Source organism: Narcine bancroftii, chromosome 4 (assembly GCF_036971445.1).
Source record: "Narcine bancroftii isolate sNarBan1 chromosome 4, sNarBan1.hap1, whole genome shotgun sequence".
NCBI classification, from domain to species: domain Eukaryota; kingdom Metazoa; phylum Chordata; class Chondrichthyes; order Torpediniformes; family Narcinidae; genus Narcine; species Narcine bancroftii.
In genome coordinates, this window is record NC_091472.1 from 1,921,978 (window position 1) to 1,942,344 (window position 20,367).

Here is a 20,367-nt window from a genome sequence, read left to right on the forward strand (position 1 = left end):
TTAACCATTTCTTCAAGTGATGGAAAATTTGAAAGATTCCCTCTTTTAACTCATCAACACCAAAGATGTAATTTTTCTTTGAAAGAATTTAACTTTTCACAGTATTTCAATATGCTTATGTTTTTCCTTTGAATAGATACACTCAGGTCATTCATACAAGTGAAAATATCACTCGAATAGGCTAGCATTTGGTTGAATTCTTGTGATTCCATTTCTCGGGGGAGATCATAATCACGTTCCTTCAGAAAAGCTTTGACTTCTTCTCGCAGTTCGAAGAAGCACATTAAAGCTCTCCCACGTGACAGCCAGCGGACTTCCATGTGGAAAACCAATGAATGCTCACTTCTAAAATCTTCACAAAGTGACTTGAAGAGGCGGTGGTTCAGAGCACAACCCCTAATCCAGTTGATGGTCTTCACAGAAGTGTCAAGGACCTTTTTCAACTTTGGAGGCAATGTTTTAGATGCCAAAGCATGTCGATGAAGAAAACAGTGGGTACCTTGCAAGTGCGGAATCTCTTGTTTCGACAATGCAAAAAAATCCTGATTTATTTCCTAGCATAGCAGGGGCACCGTCAGTACACAAAGAACCAATAATTTGGATATCTAAGTCATATTTCGCAAAGAAGTCCTTCACACACTGGAAGACATCTTTTCCTTTTGTGGTTGTTTTCAGATCTTCACAGAACAGGAAATCTTCCATTATGACACCATTATGGCGATGAGTTGACTGCAATTTGCAACCTCAGTTGTTTGGTCCAACTGGAGAGAGATTTTCAAGGGACTAGCCCTGATATCTGCGATAACTTGGTCCAAAATGTCCAAACTCAAATCACCAATTCGGCTCTGAATAACATTATTTGATGACGGCACTAATTTAAGCTTGTTTGAGGCTTCTTTTCCCAGAACAATTGTTGCCATTTTTATGCACACAGTTTTATCACCTCTTCTGCAATTGTATGGGGCTTCTTGGATTTGGCTAGTTTATACCCCACGTGGTATGAAGCCATCAGCAGTGGTTTGTCAACAGATATAAAACCTAATTTTGGAAGGGTTGCTCGAGAATCAAAGCGGGCCCTTTTAGCTTTCAGTGCTTCAACATCATGGCCTGCAACATCTGCTCCACCCTGCCGGTTGTTGAAGTGTTCCTGCAGCTTAGATGACTTCAAATTTGCGTTTGAAAAGACAGTGTCACAAAGCATGCACTGGGGTTTTTGCAGGTCCTCAGTTGTTCGGGTGCAAGTGAAACCAAACAGCACGTAATCATCCATTTCCTTTTCTTTGACATAATGAAGGGTTAATTAATAATTTACATAACACAAATAAATAATAAGAAATAAAAATCGAATGTAATTCACTACAAAACATGAAAAAACAAGTTTGGCCCCCATTTTAAATGCCCCAATTTTAAAAAAAGTTAAAGGGTAATGCCATTTAAAAGGAAACAGCACGTCGAAATGTGCTAAAATTCATAGAGAATCTCATTCTATTGAATAGAGAAAAGAAAGGACATCCCCATCTTTAATTCGGACTTTTAAAAAAAAATCGATATTTTTATCTTGAAGATATAGGACAGTACCCTTAATATAAACAAAAAAACTGAAATATTATCTTGCACCCCCTGGAATGCTATTTTGCACCCCTGGTTGGGAAATCCTGGTTTAGACAGACTAGACACAGGAAGGTTGTTTCCAATGCTGGGAAAAACCAGAACCAGGGGTCACAGTCAAGGATAAGGAGGAAGTTTTTTAGGACTGAGATGAGGAAAAATTTCTTCTCTCAGAGGCTGATAAATCTGTGCAATTCTTTGCCACAGGAAGTAGTTGAGTCAATATTTAAGAGTAGGTTAGATTTGGCCCTTGTGGCTAAGAGGATCAAGGGGTGTGGGAAGAAGGCAGGAACCGGGTACTGATCAGCCATGATCATATTGAATGGCAGTGTAGGCTTGAAGGGCCAAATGGCCAACTCCTGCACCTATGTTTCTATGTCCATGGTTTCTTGCCCCGACAGACTGAGACCACCTGTAAACTGGAGGAACAAACCTCATTTTCTGACTGGGCCCCCTCCAACCAGATGGAATTAACATCGACCTCTCTGGCTTTCGTTAAACCCCCCCCCCTCACTTCCTCCCCCATCTCCTTCCCCCAGCTCTGTCTGTCTTCCGTCACATAGACATGATCAATTCTTCCCCCCCACCCCCCCCCCTTCCTAATCATATCCAATGAGCCTCTTGTGTTGGTCTGGATTCCTCTCCCAGCCGGCACCGTCTGAATTCTGGGACTTTCTGACTTTTCCTGCTTCTGGCTCATTCAGCTTATTCCCTGAAGAAGGGCTCAGGCCCGAAACGTCAGCAATATATCTTTGTCTTCTATGGGCGCTGAAAAGACCAACTGAGTTCCTCCAGCATTTGGGTGTGTTTTTACCACAATCACAGTGTTTACGGACTTTTACATTTCTCTCACCCCTCTGCTGAGATCCTGGTTTCAAGCACAGATGTTTGACCAGGGCTTTTCCACCAGTTTCCATTGTACTTCTGCCTTCCCAGCCCAGGTGCAAATGACCGAGGGCATCACTGTTTCACTATTAAGAGCGGCTGGGAGGGAGGTCATTTAATTTTTTTTAAATTTAGACATTCAGTACAATAACAGGAATGTGGTGGAGCAGAAAGATCTAGGAATAACGGTGCATTGTCCCCTGAAGGTAGAATCTCATGTGGACAGGGTGGTGAAGAAGGGTTTTAGTATGCTGGCCTTTATAAATCAAAGCATGGAATACAGGAGTTGGGAAGTGATGTTGAGACTGTTCAAGGCATTGGTGAGGTCAAATTTGGAATTCTGGTCACCGAATTATTGGAAGGATATCAACAAGGTCAAGGGAGGGTGGAGAGAAGATTTACGAAAATGTTACCTGGGTTTCAGAATCTAGATTACAAAGAAAGATTGAGCAGATTAAGTCTTTATTCCTTGGAACGTAGAAGGTTGAGGGGGGATTTGATAGAGGTATTTAAGATTATGAGGGGGATAGATAGAGTTGACGTGGATAGGCTTTTTCCCTTGAGAGTAGGAGTTAATGGGCAAAAGGTTAGAAGTAACATGAGTGGGAACCTCTTCACTCAGAGAGTGGTGGCCAGAATGAGCTTCCGGGAGAAGGAGGGTGGCAGGGTCCATTTTATCATTTAAGGAAAAATTGGATAGGTATATGGATGGGAGGGGAATGGAGGGTGATGGGCAGGATGTAGGTAGGTGGGACTAGAGGAGAGAACTTGGTTCGGTGTGGACTAGAAGGGCCTGTTTCCATGCTGTAATTGTTATATGGTTATAACAGCCATTTCGGCCTACTAGCCTGTGCTATCCAATTTACACCCAATTAACCTACAGCCCCTGGTACATTTGGAAGGGTGGGAGGAAAGCAGAGCTCGCGGGGAAAACTCATGCAGACACGGGGAGAATGTATAAACTCCTTACAGACAGTGTGGGATTCGAACCCCGGTCGCGATCGCTGGTGCTGTAACAGCGTTGTGCTGACCGTGTCGCCAACCGTGCTGCCCTAAATCCAGAAACCCAAACCAACGATCCAGAGTGACAAGTTGGAATGTTTAGCCATACAGTCATAACATCAGAGCCTTACGGCAAGAAAATAGGAGCTTCTGCCCAAGTTGTTCAATTTGCTGAATTTGGGTTCAATTTGCTGAATTGTTAAAGTAAATTCTGTGAAGGGGACACCACAAAACAACTGTCCCATTTCAGCAGGTCAATGCACATTTATTTACTTTGCAAAAGAAATGGCCATTTACTGAAACCAGTCGTTGTAAATAACCACAGAGCACTATAGAACAGAAACAGGCCCCTTCGGCCCTTCTAGTTTGTGCCAAATCATTTTATACCTAGTCGCACTGACCTGCATTCAGTCCATAGCCCTCCCACCTCCCCCATCCACGTGCCTGTCCAAATTATTCTTAAATATTAAAATTGAACCCCCATTCACCACTTCAGCTCGTTCCACACCCCAACCACTCTCTGTGTGAACAAGGTCCCCCTCATGTTGCCCCTAAACTTTTCCCTTTCACCCTAAACCCATGTCCTCTGGGTTGTATCTCACCTACTGTTACAGAGTCTAGAGGACCCCAAAACCCAGCAGTAATAGATATGCATTACAACACAGGGTTACTTAAACAAAAGTAGTTTTTAATTATAGTTGAACAAGAAAACAAAATTGAACTTTTAACTTGTTACTCAACCTACTTAACTACATAATCCATCCTTTAATACTAACCGCAGGTGTGTGTAATGTATATTTAATATTAGAAAAGTTCTTTGGATCACAGCCCAATCTCACTGGTTGCAGGCAATTCTTGTTCTGTGCACAGAAGTTAGCATTAACAAAGTTCACCCGTCTTTGGTGCTTAACAGGCAAATGGTCACCACTCAGGAGGGTTCTTGCTGGTTTTCAGAGAGAGATTCCTTTTCCAGGACATCCACAACTGATTCCTTCTCAATCAGTCTTGCTGACAAAACTTTCCCCCTTCAGGGTTCTCCAGATGATCCTCTTTCTTTAAGGTCACCTTTCAAACCACCAGCCTTCTCCGTTGACCAGGCAGTCTTCCAAAGTTTGCCAGTTTTGTCCTTCTGGAAATAATTTCTGTGTCTTTCCTCTCTGTTTCACTCCCTCCCTCTCTGAGAGCAAAACTCTTCTCCTCTGCCTGCAAAGATCACGTGCTCTCCCAGTCAAGCTGCTGTCAATACTTTGTTGCCTCCTGCAAAAAAAATTCTGCAAAAGTCCTGCAAATATTCTGTGTTTTAAAGTGTGCATGTGCAAGCTGCTCTACCAATTCCTCCCAAACCACCTCTATATACTCTGTCACACCCACCCTCAGTGGAAAAAGCTGACCTACATTTAATCTGTCTATCCCCCTCATAATTTTAAATACCTCGATCAAATCTCCCCTCATTCTTCTACACTACAGGGAATAAAGTGCAAACCTGTTTAACCTTTCTCTGTAACTTAGTTCCTGAAGTCCGGGCAATATCCGAGTAAATCTTCTCCACACTCTTTCTATCTTATTGATATCTTTCCTGTAGTTTGGTGACCAAAACTGCAGACACAGTTCTCCAAATTTGGCCTCTTATAACTTTACATAACATCCCAACTCCTGTACTCAATACTTTGATTTATGAAGGCCAAGATGCCAAAAGTTCTCTTTACAACCCTATCCACCTGTGACACCACTTTCAGGGAATTCTGTATCTGTATTCCCAGATCCCTCTGTTCTACCGCACTTCTCAGTGCCCGACCATTTACCATGAACGTCCTTTCTTGGTTTGTCCTTCATTTTTCATCCCATTTTTCCAGCTGGTCCAGATTCCTCTGCAAGTTTTGAAAACCTTCCTCACTGTCCACAACGTCTCCGACTTTAGTGTCTTGATCCCTGGGCAGGGAAGTCTAGAGCAAGATGGCGCAGGCTTTAGGTGAGACGGGAATGTTCTTCATATGCGGGTGATGGGCACATGGAGGAAGCTTGGAGAGGGAGTGGTCCGGGTGGGTGGTTGCCAGTTTCTCAGTGCCACCCAGTGGGTCAGGGGGCTATTTTCTGTGAGCCAGGGATGTGGGGTTGTTGGCATGTTGTCGTGGGCTAGGGGCTGTGGGGAGTGGCTGGGTGTTGACTGCTGCTCATCCTGTTCACAGTATCGTAGGGTGCGGGATGATGTCTTTACCTCCAGTGTGGTCTGCACCTTTGCCATGGTGCTTCTCACCATCGCTATACAGATGATGTTTTCCGTGCCCATGTGAGTACCCCCAACAGCCATGGATGTCCCACCCCCATACTGAGGGTACACCATTACTGAATGGGACCACAGGTGGCACCATAGGGATGGAGGGGTGGAGGTGGGGTGGGGGGCATCAAGAGATGCGAGAGAGGGATGGAGGGAGAGTCCAGGATGGAGCAGAGGAGGAGTGAAGGAGGGATAGAGGAGGAGCAAGAGAGGGCAGAGGGAGAAGTGGTGGGGCAGAGAGAGGGGCGGGCAATAGGGTGGAGGAAGAGATGGAGGAGTGGTGAGGGAGTAGGAGTGAGGGAGTGAAGTGAAGGGTAGAGAGAGGGAGAGGGAAGGATGGAGGAGAGGTGAGAGATGGGTGAAGAGGGGGATGGAGGGAAGGATGGAGGGGCAGGGAGAGGGACTCAGCAGAGGAGGAACAGAGGGGGTGTCATTGAGGGTAGGTGGAGGGATGGAATGTGTTGGGTGGTATTGAGGGGAGGGGTGGTATTGTGGTCGGGTTATGGGAGGGTAGGTCTGGGGCAGGACTGATGCTGAGACGTACCCAGCGAAGCCAGGATAGAGTAGGAGGTGTGATAGACCGGAGCCTCTGGAGTTGCAGATGCCCCTCCCCTTTCCACAGTCATCCCATCCCCACCCTTCCTCTCCCCTCCCTTCTACCCCCCTCCCCTCCCCATCTCTCCCCCTCACATCTCTCCCCTTCCCATCTCTCCCTCTCCATCCCCTTCCAGCCCTCCCCTCTCCACTCCCCCTTCCCCCATCTTCACTTTGCCCAGCCACCAGCAGGAAGGGCGTTTGTCGAGTCCCACCCGCCCATGTTGCTGTTGACAGGCCGGATACGAGGCTCGGACACTTTGCCGCTACCCTGCTGATCTATGGCTCCCTAATGTGCTGCACCATGGCAGAGGGGTTCGACTGCCTCCCCAGGGCCCTGCACGAACTGTCTTGCTGGATCCAGGAGACCTACCACGTCAGGACCACCGTCACCCTCATGGCGATCACGGCCAACCTCATCCCCTGCATCTATAACATGGTGAGTGTGGAACCCTCTCCTGATGTGGGGGGGTGTGCGACCCCCTGAAGGGGAGAGTGTGGGACCCCTTAATGTGGGGGATGTCGGACCCCCTGATGTGGGGGTTGTGGGACCTCCTGATGTGGGGGGTGCGGGACCTCTTGACGTGGGGGGTGTGGGACCCCTGATATGGGGAGTGTGGGACCCCCTGACATGGGGGGCTGAGGACCCCCTGATATGGGGAGTGTGGGACCCCCTGAAGTGGAGAGTGTGGGTACTTCGATGAGGAGAATGGACAGAGAAGTGACAAATGGAATACAATGTGGGAAAGTGGACGGTCATGCACTTTGGAAGAAAAAAAATAAATGGGCAGATTATTTTCTAAATTGGGAGAAAATTCATTGAAAATCCCCGGATGCGAAGGGACCTGGGATTCCTCGTGCAGGAGCCTGAAGATAAACTTGCAGGTTGAGTCGGGGGTGAAGAAGGCAAAGACAATTTTGGCGTTTGTTTCAAGAGGAATAGAATCTAAGAGCAGGGATGTGATGTCGGGGCTTTATAAGGCCCTGGTGAGGCCTCACGTGGAGATTGTGAACAGTTTTGGGCTCCTCATTTAATAAAGGATGTGTTGACGTTGGAGAGGGTTCAGAGGAGGTTCACAAGGATGATTCCGGAAATGAAAAGGTTATCATATGAGGCTGAATGGCCTAATTCTGCTCCTGTGTCTTCTGGACATAGTCTGACAAACATCTGAACTTTGAAAAATCCATTTTAGCTTTGGGTGTCGATCGACCAGAGTGTTTGGAACAGTGCAGGAAAATGACTTGAGGATTAATTAATCTCAGGCTTTGTCAAGAGATAGGGGCTGTGAACTTTGGCTAAGGGTTCTTCAGGATTTATTGATCCCAGCTGACAGTGAGATTTTGAGCTGAGTCTGGGAGCCACGAGAGGGAGCTCAGGCCGTTGAGGGAGTCATTGCTATGGCCTTGTTTAGTGAAGAATTCGAGGCTGTTGAGAGGGAACAGGATAGTGGGAGGTTATGTGGAGCCTGCATTACACTATACTGATCCAGATTTGATGCCTCTGCCAGGTTTGGTGCCCGAATTTGAACCCGTTTGCAGAAATTGGGTATAACGTGACGTCATGGAATGATCCTCACCAGTGGAGAGCAAGTATCTGCAATCATACTGAGGTGAGTGTTGCGAGGCCTGAACCAAGGTTCAGGTTCTCCCTCGGGAGCCTCGTGCAACCTGGTCAGGGTCCCTCACACTCTACCAAGCCTCCAGGGCTCACAGTACAGTCGGCGCTAGATGTCCTCACAAAACAATCAGTCCGTTCCACAACCAGACATTGGTGAACATCCTCTGAACCACAAATCCCATGCGATCAAGCAGGGTGAGTAGGACCGTGTGGTTGGCACAACACTTACATTGCCAGCAATCGGGACCAGACCAGAGTTCAAATCCCGTGCTGTCTGCAATGAGTTTGTGGGGTTTCCCCAGGGGCTCCAGTTTCCTCCTTCCATTCAAAATGTACTGGGGGTGTAATTGGGCAGCACAAGGTTTAAATGGATGGAATCTGCTTCTACCGTGTTGTAAGTAAACATTAAAAATGTATCTGAGCAGTCAGATGATCATAAATCTGAACCTGAACTTAATGCAAAGTAGAAATGAGGAATTCTGTTCCTCTGTACCTTCTTGGATTCTGGCTTTTGGGGCACTGGCTGATCAGTACATAGGGTCACACTGCCCACAGAGTCAAAACACACTCTTTGGCCATCACGTCTGCACTAGCCATCCATTGGTGTGAAGGGATCTTCAGCCCTGATTCTACACTCATCCACACACCAGAGGCCAATTAACCAATCAACTTTGGAAGTGGGAGGAAAGCAGAGCACCTTAGTCGGTAGATTCCTCTCGGGTTATGAAACAAAGGGGATGAGTTGAGGGAAATTTGGTGAAGGACAGAGGGGCTTGCAGCCCCATGTCCCTGTACTTCATTGTTTCAGATGGGGAAGGGCATAAAGATCAGTCCAGGCCCTTCGGCCCACAGTGTTGAGAAAACATCACAAGCTACTCTACTAACTGCCCAGATGTTCCCGTCCACTCACTCTCTATAGCATCCACATCCTTCCTGTAGTGAACTGGACACAATATTCCAAGTGGAGCCGAACTGAAGTCTTATACAGCAGCAACATTACGCCACGGCTCTAGAAATTGACCCCTTGGATAATGGAGGTTAACACACCACGTGCCTTCTTAACAACACCACCAACCTGTGCATCAGCTTTGAGTGGCCTGTAGACATGACCCTAAGATCCCTCAGTTTGTCCACACCACCCAGAGTCCTCTCATTAACAATGATTCTGCCTTCACACTGACCTCCTGAAATGAACCACTTCACTCTTTTCTGGTTTAAACTCCATCTGCCACTTCTCAGCCCAGCTCTGCATCCTATCAATGTCCCTCTGTAACCTTTGGCAAACCTCCAGACTATCCACAAAATCACCACTATCGTGCGATCCGCAAAGTTACTAACCAACCCTTCCACTCCCTCCTCCAGGTCATTTATAAAAATCCCAAAGAACAGGGGGTCCCAGACCAGATGGTCACCAAACTCCATGCAGAATACGATCTATCTCCAACCACCTTCTGCCTTCTGTGGGCAAGCGGACTCTGTACCCACAAAGCAAAGCCTCTTTGGATTCCTTGTCTCATTACTTTCTGAATGAGCCTGGCATGGGAAACTTCACCAAATGCCTCACAGAAACCCCTTTACACTACATCCTCCACTCTTTCTTCAACAATCTGCGTTCTTACATCCTCAAAGAATTCAATCAGGCTCGTGAGATGTGACCTTCCCCTGGTGAAGCCATGCTGACGATCCCCAATCAAATGATGCCTCTCTCAATGCTTCTGAATCCTGTCTCTCAGGATCTTCCCCAAAAGCGTGGCCACAACTGGCTCACTGGTTTATAATTTCCTGGGTTATTTCTACTAATCCTCTATTTTCTTCCATCCATGTTCCTGTCTAAGAGTCTCTTAAATGCCCCAAATGTTCCAGCCTTCACCACCTCCCCTGGCAAGGCATTCCAGGCCCCCACAACTCTGTGTGTAAGAAAAAAACACCCTTGACATCTCCCCTAAACGTCCATCCCTTCACTTTGTACAGATGACCTCTGGTGTTTGTTATTCCTGCCCTGGGAAACAGGTGCTGGCTGACTACCTTATCTATGCCTCTCAGAATCTCGTAAACCTCGATCAGGTCTCCTCTCATCCTTCTACACTCCAAAGAGAAAAGTCCCAGCTCTGCTAACCTTGCCTCATGAGACTTGTTTCCCAATCCAGGCAACATCCCAGTAAATCTCTTCTGCCTCCTCTCCGTAACTTCCACATCCTTCCTATAATGAGGTGACCAGAACTGAACACAATTCTCTTAATGTGGTCTCACAGAGATTTGTAGAGTTGCACATGACTTCTCTACTCCTGAACTCAATCCCCCTATTAATGAATCCCAGCATTCTATAGACCTTCTTAACTATCCTATCAACCCATGCAGTGAACTTGAGGGATGTAGGGATTTGACCCCCAAGGTCCCTCTGTTCATCCACACTCTAACCTAACCAACCATTAACCCTGGACTCGGCCTTCTGATTTATCCTTCAAAATGCATCACCTCACATTTATCTGGATTGAACTCCATCTGCCTCTTTTCTGCCCAACTTTGCATCCTGTCTCTATCCTTTTGTAACTTTCAACTCCATCCACAACTCCTCCAACCTTCGTGTCATCCACAAACTTACTGACACTTTGTCCAGGTCATTTATAAAAATGGCAAAGAGCAGGGGTCCCAGAACAGATCCCTACAGCCCCACCTCTAGTCACCGACCTGCAGGCAGAAAACTTTCCTTCCACTACTACTCTCTGCTTTCTACAGACAACCAATTTTTTATCCACACGGCCAAGGTTCCACTGATCCCGAGCCTCATGACTTTCTGGATGAGTTTCTCGTGGGGAATCTTGTCAAATGCCTTACTAAAATCCATGTCGACCACATCTACTGCACGACCCTCAACAATTTCTTTTGTTATCTTCTCAAAAAACTCAATTAGACTCGTGAGGCACGACCTTCCCTTCACAAAGCCCTGCTTGGTATCCTTGAGTAGACTCGACTTCTCCAAATGCTCATAGATCCTATCCTTATGAACCCTCTCCGTTAGTTTACGCCCCACTGACGTAAGACTCACTGGTATAGAATTCCCAGGATTCTTCCTGTTACGTTTTTTAAACATTGGGACTACATTTGCCATTCTCCAATCCTCCGGCACCTCCCTTGTGGCCAAAGAGGATTCAAAGATCATAGCTACTGCCCCAGCTCTCTCTTCCCTCCCTTCCCACAGCAGCCTGGGGTTTATCACATCCAGACCCAGGGACTTATCAATCTTCAGGTTTTTAAGAAGATCCAACACTTCCTCTTCCTTAATCTCCACATTCTCCATCACACAGGCCTGTTCTATTCCAGCCTCACCCTGATCAAGGTCCTTTTCTCTTGTGAATACTGATGCAAAGTGTTCATTTAGGGCCTCCCCAACCTCCTCCACCTCCAGGCACATGTTGCCTCCTTTATCCTTTAGTGGCCCCACCTTCATTCTCATCATCCTTCTGTTCTTCACTTACACATAGAACGCCTTGGGATTCTCCTTAATCCTACATGATAAGGCCTTCTCATTCCCCCTTCGAGCTCCTTTCTCAATCTCCTTCCTGGCTACCCTATACTTCTCATGAGCCCTTCCTGTTTCCTGCTTCCTATATCTAACATGTGCTTCCTTCTTCCTCTTGACTAGTTGCCTGACCTGTTTCATCAGCCACGGTGTCCTTCTCCAACCATCTTGTCCCTGTCCCAGTGGGACAAACCTCTCCTGAACCCTGCCCAAGTGATCCCTAAACTCCCTCCACGTTACTTCTGTGCTTTCACCCTTAAACATCTGTTTCCATGTACCCTCGCTAGTTCCTGCCTCATCCCTTCATAATTAGCCCTTCCCCAGATAAACACTTGCCCAGATTGACAGTTTCCATAGCAATGTTGAAGCTCAGGGAGTTGAGGTCACTCACACCAAAATGCTCCTCCACCGAGAGGTCCGCCCCCAGAACCAGATCCAGTCTGGCCTCTCCTCTCGTCGGCCGGTCCACACACTGTGTCAGGAATCTTCCTGAACACACCATACAAATTCAGCCCCATCCATCCCTCTTGTAGCCAGTAGGTGTCAGTCAATATTAAGGAAATTGAAATCACCCATTTCTACAATCTTCTATTTCCCACCATTCCAAAATCTGCCTGCTAATATGCTCCTCGATGTCCCGAGGACTATTTGGGGGCCTATAGATGACTCCCAGCATTCGGATGATTCTGGGAATTAAAGGGTTATATGAGGAGTGTTTGACAGCTCTCGGCCTGTACTCCATATAACCATATAACAATTACAGCACATTACCCTCTCCTAGTCCCACTGACCTGCATTCTGCCCATAACTCTCCATACCGTTTACATCCAGATACCTCTCCAATTTTTCCTAATAAGATAAAATTGTCCCTGCCTCGACCCCCTCCACCAGAAGCCCGGTCCACACAGACCCCGCTCTCTGAGTAAAGAAACTCCCTGTTGCGATACACCTAAAGTCTTGCCCCCTAACTCTGAGCTCATGTTCTCTTGTTTGAATCTCCCCATTGGAAAAAGTCTATCCACATCTACTCTATCTATCCACCCCCCCCAACATTTTAAATCCCCCCCCTCAGCCTTCTACGCTCCAAGGAATAAAGGCCTAACTTGTTTAACATTTCTCTATAACTTAGGTGCTGAACCCCAGGTTTCAACTGGTGAATCTTCTCTCTAATTTGTTCACATCCTTCCTATAATTTGGTGACCAGAACTGAACACAATATTCCAAAATTGGCCTCACCAATGCCTTGTTCAATTTTAACATGACCACCCAACTCTTTTACTCTATGCTCTGATTTATAAAGGCCAGAATTCCAAAGGCCTCCTTCACTACCCTATCCCCCTGAGATTCCACCTTCAGGGAACTGTGGACCATTATTCCTTGATCTCTCTGTTCAATTACATTCTTTAACGCCCGACCATTCACCACGTATGTCCTATTTTGATCAGTCCGACCCACATGTAGCACCTCACACTTGTCAGCAATAAACTCCATTTGCCAATTTTCAGCCCACTCTTCTAACTTGCCCAAATCTCTCTGCAAGATTTGAAAACCTTCCTCACTACCCACAGCTCCACCTATCTTAGTATATTCTACATATTTACTAATCTGATTCCCCACCCCATCATCTAGATCATTAATGTATATTACAAACAACAATGGACCCAGTGAAGATCCTTGAGGCCCATCGCTAGCCACTGGCCTCCAACCCGACAGTCCCCACTACCACTGTCTGGTATCTCCCATCCAGCCACTGTTGAATCCATTTTACTATTTCCATATTCACACCGAACGATTGAACCTTCCTAACTAACCCTCCATGTGGGACTTGTCAAGGGCCTTACTGAAGTCCATATAGACAACATCCACCGCCTTACCCTCGTCAATTTTCCTTTTAACCTCTTCAAAACATTCAACAAGATGTGTCAAACATGTCCTTCCACCCACAAATCCATGTTGACTGTTCCTGATCATACCATGTCTATTCCAGATAATCATATATATCCCATCTCTAAGAACATATCCATTAGTCTGCTCATCACTGATGTCAAACTTACAGGCTGATAATTGCTCGGTTTACTCCTTGAACCCTTTTTATACAATGGAACAATGTGCACAATCTGCCAATCCTCCAGCACTATCCCCGTCGCTAATGATGTTTTAAATATTTCCATCAGAGCCCTGCTATTTCTACACCAACTTCCCTCAAAGTCCACGGGAATATCCTGTCAGGACCCGGAGACTTGTCCATGTTTATATTTCTTAAAAGCTCTGGAACTTCCTCCTCTTCAGTCATCAGTTTCCATAACTTCACCCCTTGTTTCCCTCACCTTACGCAATTCCATATCTCTCTCCTGAGAAAACATTGAAGAAAAGGATTGGTTCAACATCACCCCCATGTCTTTTGGTCCCACACACAGATGACCACTCTGATCCCTCACTCTCCTCTGGCTGTTAATAGAACGGAATAAATCCTTTGGATTTACTTTCACCTTCTTTGCCAAATCAGTCTCGTATTTCTTTTTAGCTTTTCTAATTTCTTTCTTCAGACCCTTTTTAAATTCTTTATATTCCGCGAGCCCCTCGTGTTCTCCTATATTTACTGTAGGCATCCCTCTTCTTCCAAACCAAGCTTCCAATTTCCCGTGAAAACCATGGCTCCCTCAACCTTTTAACCTTTCCTTTCAACCCAACAGGAACATCAAGATTTTTAACCCTCAAAATTTCACCTTTAAATGACTTCCATTTCTGCATCACATCCTTCCCAGAAAACAAATCACCCCAATCCTCTCCTTTTAAATCCTCTCTCATTGCCTCAAGGTTAGCCTTTCTCCAATCAAAAATCTCAACCCCGGGTCCAGACCTATCCTTCTCCATAACTATTTTGATCACTTGTCCCGAAGTTCTCCCAAACACACACCTCTGTCACCTGACCTATCTGACAGGAGAATGAGAGGGGGATCCCATTGAAACATTCTGAATATTGAAAGGCGTGGACAGAGTAGATGTAGAAAGGTTGTTCCCCACGGTGGGAGAGTCTAGGACAAGAGGGCGCAACTTCAGGATTGAAGGGTGTTCACTTAGAACAGAGATGTGGAGGAATGTCTTCAGCCAGAGTGAGGTGAATCTATGGAATTTGTTGCCACAGGGGGTTGTGGAGGTCAGGTCATTGGGTGTGTTTAAGGCAGAGATCCTCAGATTCCTGATTAGCCAAGGCATCAAAGGTTATGGGGAGAAGGCCAGACAGTGGGGCTGAGAGGGAGAATGGATAAGCTCATGATTGAATAGTGGGACAGACTTGATGGGCTGAATGGCCTATTTCTGCTCCCATGTCTTATGGTGTTATAGTGACACCTGGGTGTGCTGGTAGACAAATCCTATATCGTTCATACACTGTACCATGAACAAGCAGCAAGGCATGTGACACATTGGCCTTGATTGCAGAAGATTTGAACACAAGTGCAGAGCCACCTGATTCCAAGCAGCAGAGGATGCTGGGGAGACTTCATCTGCAATATTGTGCATGGGTCTGGTCTCCCCACCTTGCCAAGGATATACTTGTGAGAGATGGCGTGAATCCACGGTTCACCTGGCTGCTTCGTGGGAGGTCACATAGGACGGAGGTGAGGCAGTTTCACAGACCATTTGGAATCTCCACAGAGGGCAGTGAAAGCTCAGTCTTCCAGTCCACCCATAGATGAGGTCAGTATATCATGAGGAGTGGGGCGCTGGGGAAACAGTAGGTGATGAAGAACGGCTTCATTGTGTGGGAAGAAGTTCAACACAGCCAGCCGTACTCCGGTTTAGAGGAGGCCATGTAGGCAAAAGATTTGCCAGCATGGCAGATGTGCCGGGGTTTCCCCAGAACAGAAAGTCTTATCTCAGAAGTCACAGTCCCACGGTCAGTCGTTCAGCACAGAGCCAGGGAGAAGCCTCTTCATCCAGGGTCTGGGAAGCCCTTGGAATTCTGCCCTGACAACAGTGGAGGTTCAGTCACAGGGTGGATGGAAGAGGGGGATGGGAGATCGTGAGTGGGTGGAGGGAATGGGGGTTGAGTAAGGATGGAGCAGAGGTAGGCCATCCAACCCTTCAGCCTGCTAAACCAGGCCTGCCTGATTTACCTTGGCCGCACCCTCTCATCCTTCATCCCCACCCTCACCCACCCACCCATCCCTCACACCACTTACCCATCCACCCCATCCCTCAGCTCCATCTCCCACCCCAACCCCATCCCCGACTCCTCATCCCCACACCTCACCTCTCACCCCCACCCACCCACCCATACCCTTCACCATCTCTCACCCCACCCCTCACTCATCTCTCTCATCTCTCACCCCTCACCCCCACTCTCATCCCAACCATTCAACCCCACCTCTCACTCCCCCATCTGGGGTGACCATTCCAAAAGGAGGACATGGTCATAGGTAACCACACACCTCCATCCCAACACACCCATACCCCAACACAAACCCACACCCCAACATACACCCCCCACACATACACACCAACCCACTCCCACACACCCCCACTCACATACACACCAACCCACTCCCACACACCCCCACATCCACACACATACCCACACACACACCCACATACATACACACACAACCCCCACCCCAACACACCCACACCCCAACACACACACCCACACACATACACACATCCCACCCCAACACACACCCACACCCCAACACACACCAAACCACCCCCACCCCACCCCACCCTCACCCCTACATCCACATGCACCCCCCCACACACACCCACGCACCCACACCCACACATACACACCAACCCACTCCCACACATACCCCCACCCTCAACCCCACACCCCCCCATCCACACACATACACCCCCCACACACACCCACACACATACACACACACCCACACCCCAACACACACTCACACCCCAACACACACACACCCACACCCACACATACACACCAACTCACTCCCACACATATCCCCACCCTCAACCCCCCACATCCACACACACACACCCACCCTCACCCCCACATCCGCACACACCCCCATCCCAACACACACACCCACCAACCCACACCCACCCTCATCCCCACATCCACACACACCCACATACATACACACACACAACCCCACCCCAACACACTCACCCCCACACATCCATACCAACCCACACTCACCCCTACCCCCACCCTCATCCCAACTATTCAACCCCACCTCTCACTCCTCCATCTGGGGTTACTATTCGAAAAGGAGGACATGGTCATAGGTAACCACACACCCCCATCCCAACACACACACACACACACACACACACACACATACACATACACATACACGCACACGCACACGCGCACACACACACACACACACACACACCCCACACACGCCCACACCCAGCACACACACCCCCCACACACCCACACACTCACCCCACCTTCACCCCCACATCCACATCCCCCCACATCCACACACACTCACATACCCTACATACATACACACAAACCCACCCCCACACACACCGACCCACTCACACACCCACCCCCACACCCTTCCCTACACACACACCCACCCACAGTCACCCACACAGCCACCCCCACATCCACACCCACACCCACACATATACCACATACATACACATACCCACACAGTGTCTTTGAATTTGTGGTTTTTACAATACCATAAAATGTTATAAAAATATATAATTTTGTTTGAAGCCCACTGTATATATGTGGTAACTTATGACCATGTCCTCCTGTTTGGAAATGGCCTAACCCTACCCCACTCCCAACCTTTATCCCTACCCCACTCCCCAGCCCATTCCCCCAACAGCACCCTAACATTCACCCCATCCCTCATCCCCTCTCCTCCACCCCTACCGCCATCCCTCATCCCATACCCCACCCTGACCCCCCCATTCCCCCATCTTGATCCTGGCCATTTCTCACAGCCAGTGTCTGTACCACCCTGGGGTGCTCAGTGGTCACAGCCGAGTTTGATCCTGACCTGATGCATCGTCTGTGTGGAGTTTGCATGCTCTCCTGTGACTGCCCTGGGGCTCCAGACTCCACCCACATCCCAAAAACATGTGGGTGGGTGCTGAATGATCCACAGCAAGCTGTCCCCAGTACAGATGGGTGTTAGCAGAACCTGGGGAAGTGAATGGAAAGGTGAAGAAGTTATGGGGAATACTTGAGGGAATGATTGCCTCATGGATCCAGCCTAGTTCAGAGGGGAGGAATGGCTTCCTCTGTTATTGGAACAGGAGGAAAACCCCAAACCACTCATCATTCCATTAGATCATGGCAGATTAGACCCCAAAATCCTCCCAGCATCCACATGTCCCACACTGACCCTTCACCCCCTCACTCAGAATGACCCTCTCAACCTCTGGATGAATATTGTAACCATCAGTATCCAGTGCCCCGTGAAGACAGTTGTGATTATTCATCTCGCTGAGGGAAAAACGCCTCTTCTCTGGCTGAGGGGAATGTAGAGTTCCCTCTGAAGCCTGTGAGATGTGTCTGAGGTGTGTCTAAACATGTGAGATGTGTCTGAGCGAGTGTGACGTGTCTGAGGCTTGTCTAAACATGTGAGACGTGTCTGAGCTAGAGAGAAGTGTCTGAGCTAGAGAGAAGTGTCTGAGCGAGTGAGAAGTGTATGACGTGTCTAAACATGAGACGTGTCTGAGTGAGTGAGATGTATCTGAGCGAGTGAGACATGTATGAGATGTGTCTAAACATGTGAGATGTGTCTGAGCGAGTGAGATGTGTATGAGACGTATCTGAGCATGTGAGATGTGTCTGAGGAGTGAGAGGCTTCTGAGCAAGTGAGAGGTGTATAAGATGTGTCTAAACATGTGAGACGTGTCTGAGTGAGTAAGATATGTATGAGACGTCTAAAAATGTGAGACATGTCTGAGCAAGTGAAACATGTCTGAGTGAGTGAGATGTGTATGAAACATGTCTGAGTATGCGCGACATGTCTGAGGCATGCCTAAACATGTGAGACATATCTGAGCAGGTGAGGTGTCTGAGCAAGTGAGGCATGTATGAGACGTGTCTAAACATGAGACATGTCTAAGCAGGTGAAATGTGTGAGCGAGTGAGACATGTATGAGATGTGTCTAAACATGTGAGACGTATCAGAGTGAGTGAGATGTGTATGAGACATATCTGAGCGTGTAAGACGTGTCTGAGGTGTATAAACATGTGAGACGTGTCTGAGTGAGTGAGATCTGCCTAAGTGAGTGAGACGTGTCTGAGTGTGCGAGATGTGTCTGAGCGAGTGAGAGGTGTCTGAGCGAGAGAGAGGTGTTTGAGTGAGTGATGCGTGTCTGAGCGAGTGATACATGTCTGAGTGTGCGAGACATGTCTGAGTGTGCGAGACATGTCTGAGTGAGTGAGAGGCATCTGAGCGAGTGAGAGGTGTCTGAGCGAGTGACGCGTGTCTGAGCGAGTGACACGTGTCTGAGTGTGCAAGACGTGTCTGTGTGTGAGATGTGTCTGAGTGTGTGAGACATGTCTGAGAATGCGAGATGTGTCTGAGAGTGCGAGATGTGTCTGAGATAGTGAGACATGTCTGAGCATGTGTGACATGTCTGAGGAGTGTCTAAACGTATGAGACACTTCTGAGTGAGTGACGTGTATGAGATGTCTAAACATGTGAGTCATGTCTGAGTGACCGAGACGTGTATGAGATGTGTCTAAACATGTGAGACATGTCTGAGCGAGTGACACGTATCTGAGTGAGTGAGACGTGTATGAGACATGTCTAAACATGTGAGAGGTGTCTGAGCGAGTGACACATGTCTGAGTGAGTGAGACGTGTATGAGACATGTCTAAACATGTGAGACGTGTCTGAGCGAGTGAGATGTGTATGAGATGTGTCTGAGATTGAGAGACATGTGTGAGGCATGTCTAAATGTGTGAGATGTGTCTGAGCGAGTGAGACATGTCTAAACATGTGAGATGTGTCTGAGCGAGTGTGACATGTCTGAGCGACTGAGACATGTATGAGATGTGTCTGAGCATGCGAGATGTGTCTGAGGCATCTCTAAATGTGTGAGATGTGTCTGAACAAGTGAGACGTGTCTGAGCATGTGAGACATGTCTGAGCATGTGAGACATGTCTGAGGCATATCTAAACATGTGAGACATGTCTGAACGAGTGAACATGTCTGAGCGAGTGAGACGTGTATGAGACGTGTCTGAGCATATGAAACGTGACTGAGATGTGTCTAAATGTGTGAGATGTGTCTGAGCGAGTGAGATATGTCTGAGCGTGCAAGACGTGTCTGAGACTTGTCTGAGTGTGTGAGATGTGTCTGAGGCATATCTAAACATGTGAGATATGTCTGATTGAGTGAGACATCTGAGCGAGTGAGACGTGTCTGAGCGAGTGGGATGTATCTGAGCATGCGAGACATGTGTGAGGCATGTCTAAATGTGTGAGATGTGTCTGAGCGAGTGAGACATGTCTAAACATGTGAGATGTGTCTGAGCGAGTGTGACATGTCTGAGCGACTGAGACATGTATGAGATGTGTCTGAGCATGCGAGATGTGTCTGAGGCATCTCTAAATGTGTGAGATGTGTCTGAACAAGTGAGATGTGTCTGAGCATGTGAGACATGTCTGAGCATGTGAGACATGTCTGAGGCATGTCTAAACATGTGAGACATGTCTGAGCGAGTGAACATGTCTGAGCGAGTGAGACGTGTATGAGACGTGTCTGAGCATATGAAACGTGACTGAGATGCGTCTAAATGTGTGAGACGTGTCTGAGCGAGTGAGATATGTCTGAGCGTGCAAGACGTGTCTGAGACTTGTCTGAGTGTGTGAGATGTGTCTGAGGCATATCTAAACATGTGAGATATGTCTGAT

The 20,367-nt window shown here is 47.7% G+C and overlaps 1 protein-coding gene across 2 annotated transcripts in view; it reads left to right on the forward strand.

Moving 5' to 3' along the window:
- LOC138760266 (adenylate cyclase type 8-like) overlaps positions 1-20,367 on the forward strand; it is an 89,638-nt gene that overhangs the window by 26,077 nt on the left and 43,194 nt on the right. For both annotated transcript variants that reach the window (XM_069930603.1, XM_069930604.1), the window contains exons 9-11: positions 5,682-5,782; positions 6,602-6,803; positions 7,873-7,974. In XM_069930603.1, coding sequence (XP_069786704.1) covers positions 5,682-5,782; positions 6,602-6,803; positions 7,873-7,974 — 405 coding nt within the window. The remainder of the gene's footprint in view (positions 1-5,681; positions 5,783-6,601; positions 6,804-7,872; positions 7,975-20,367) is intronic.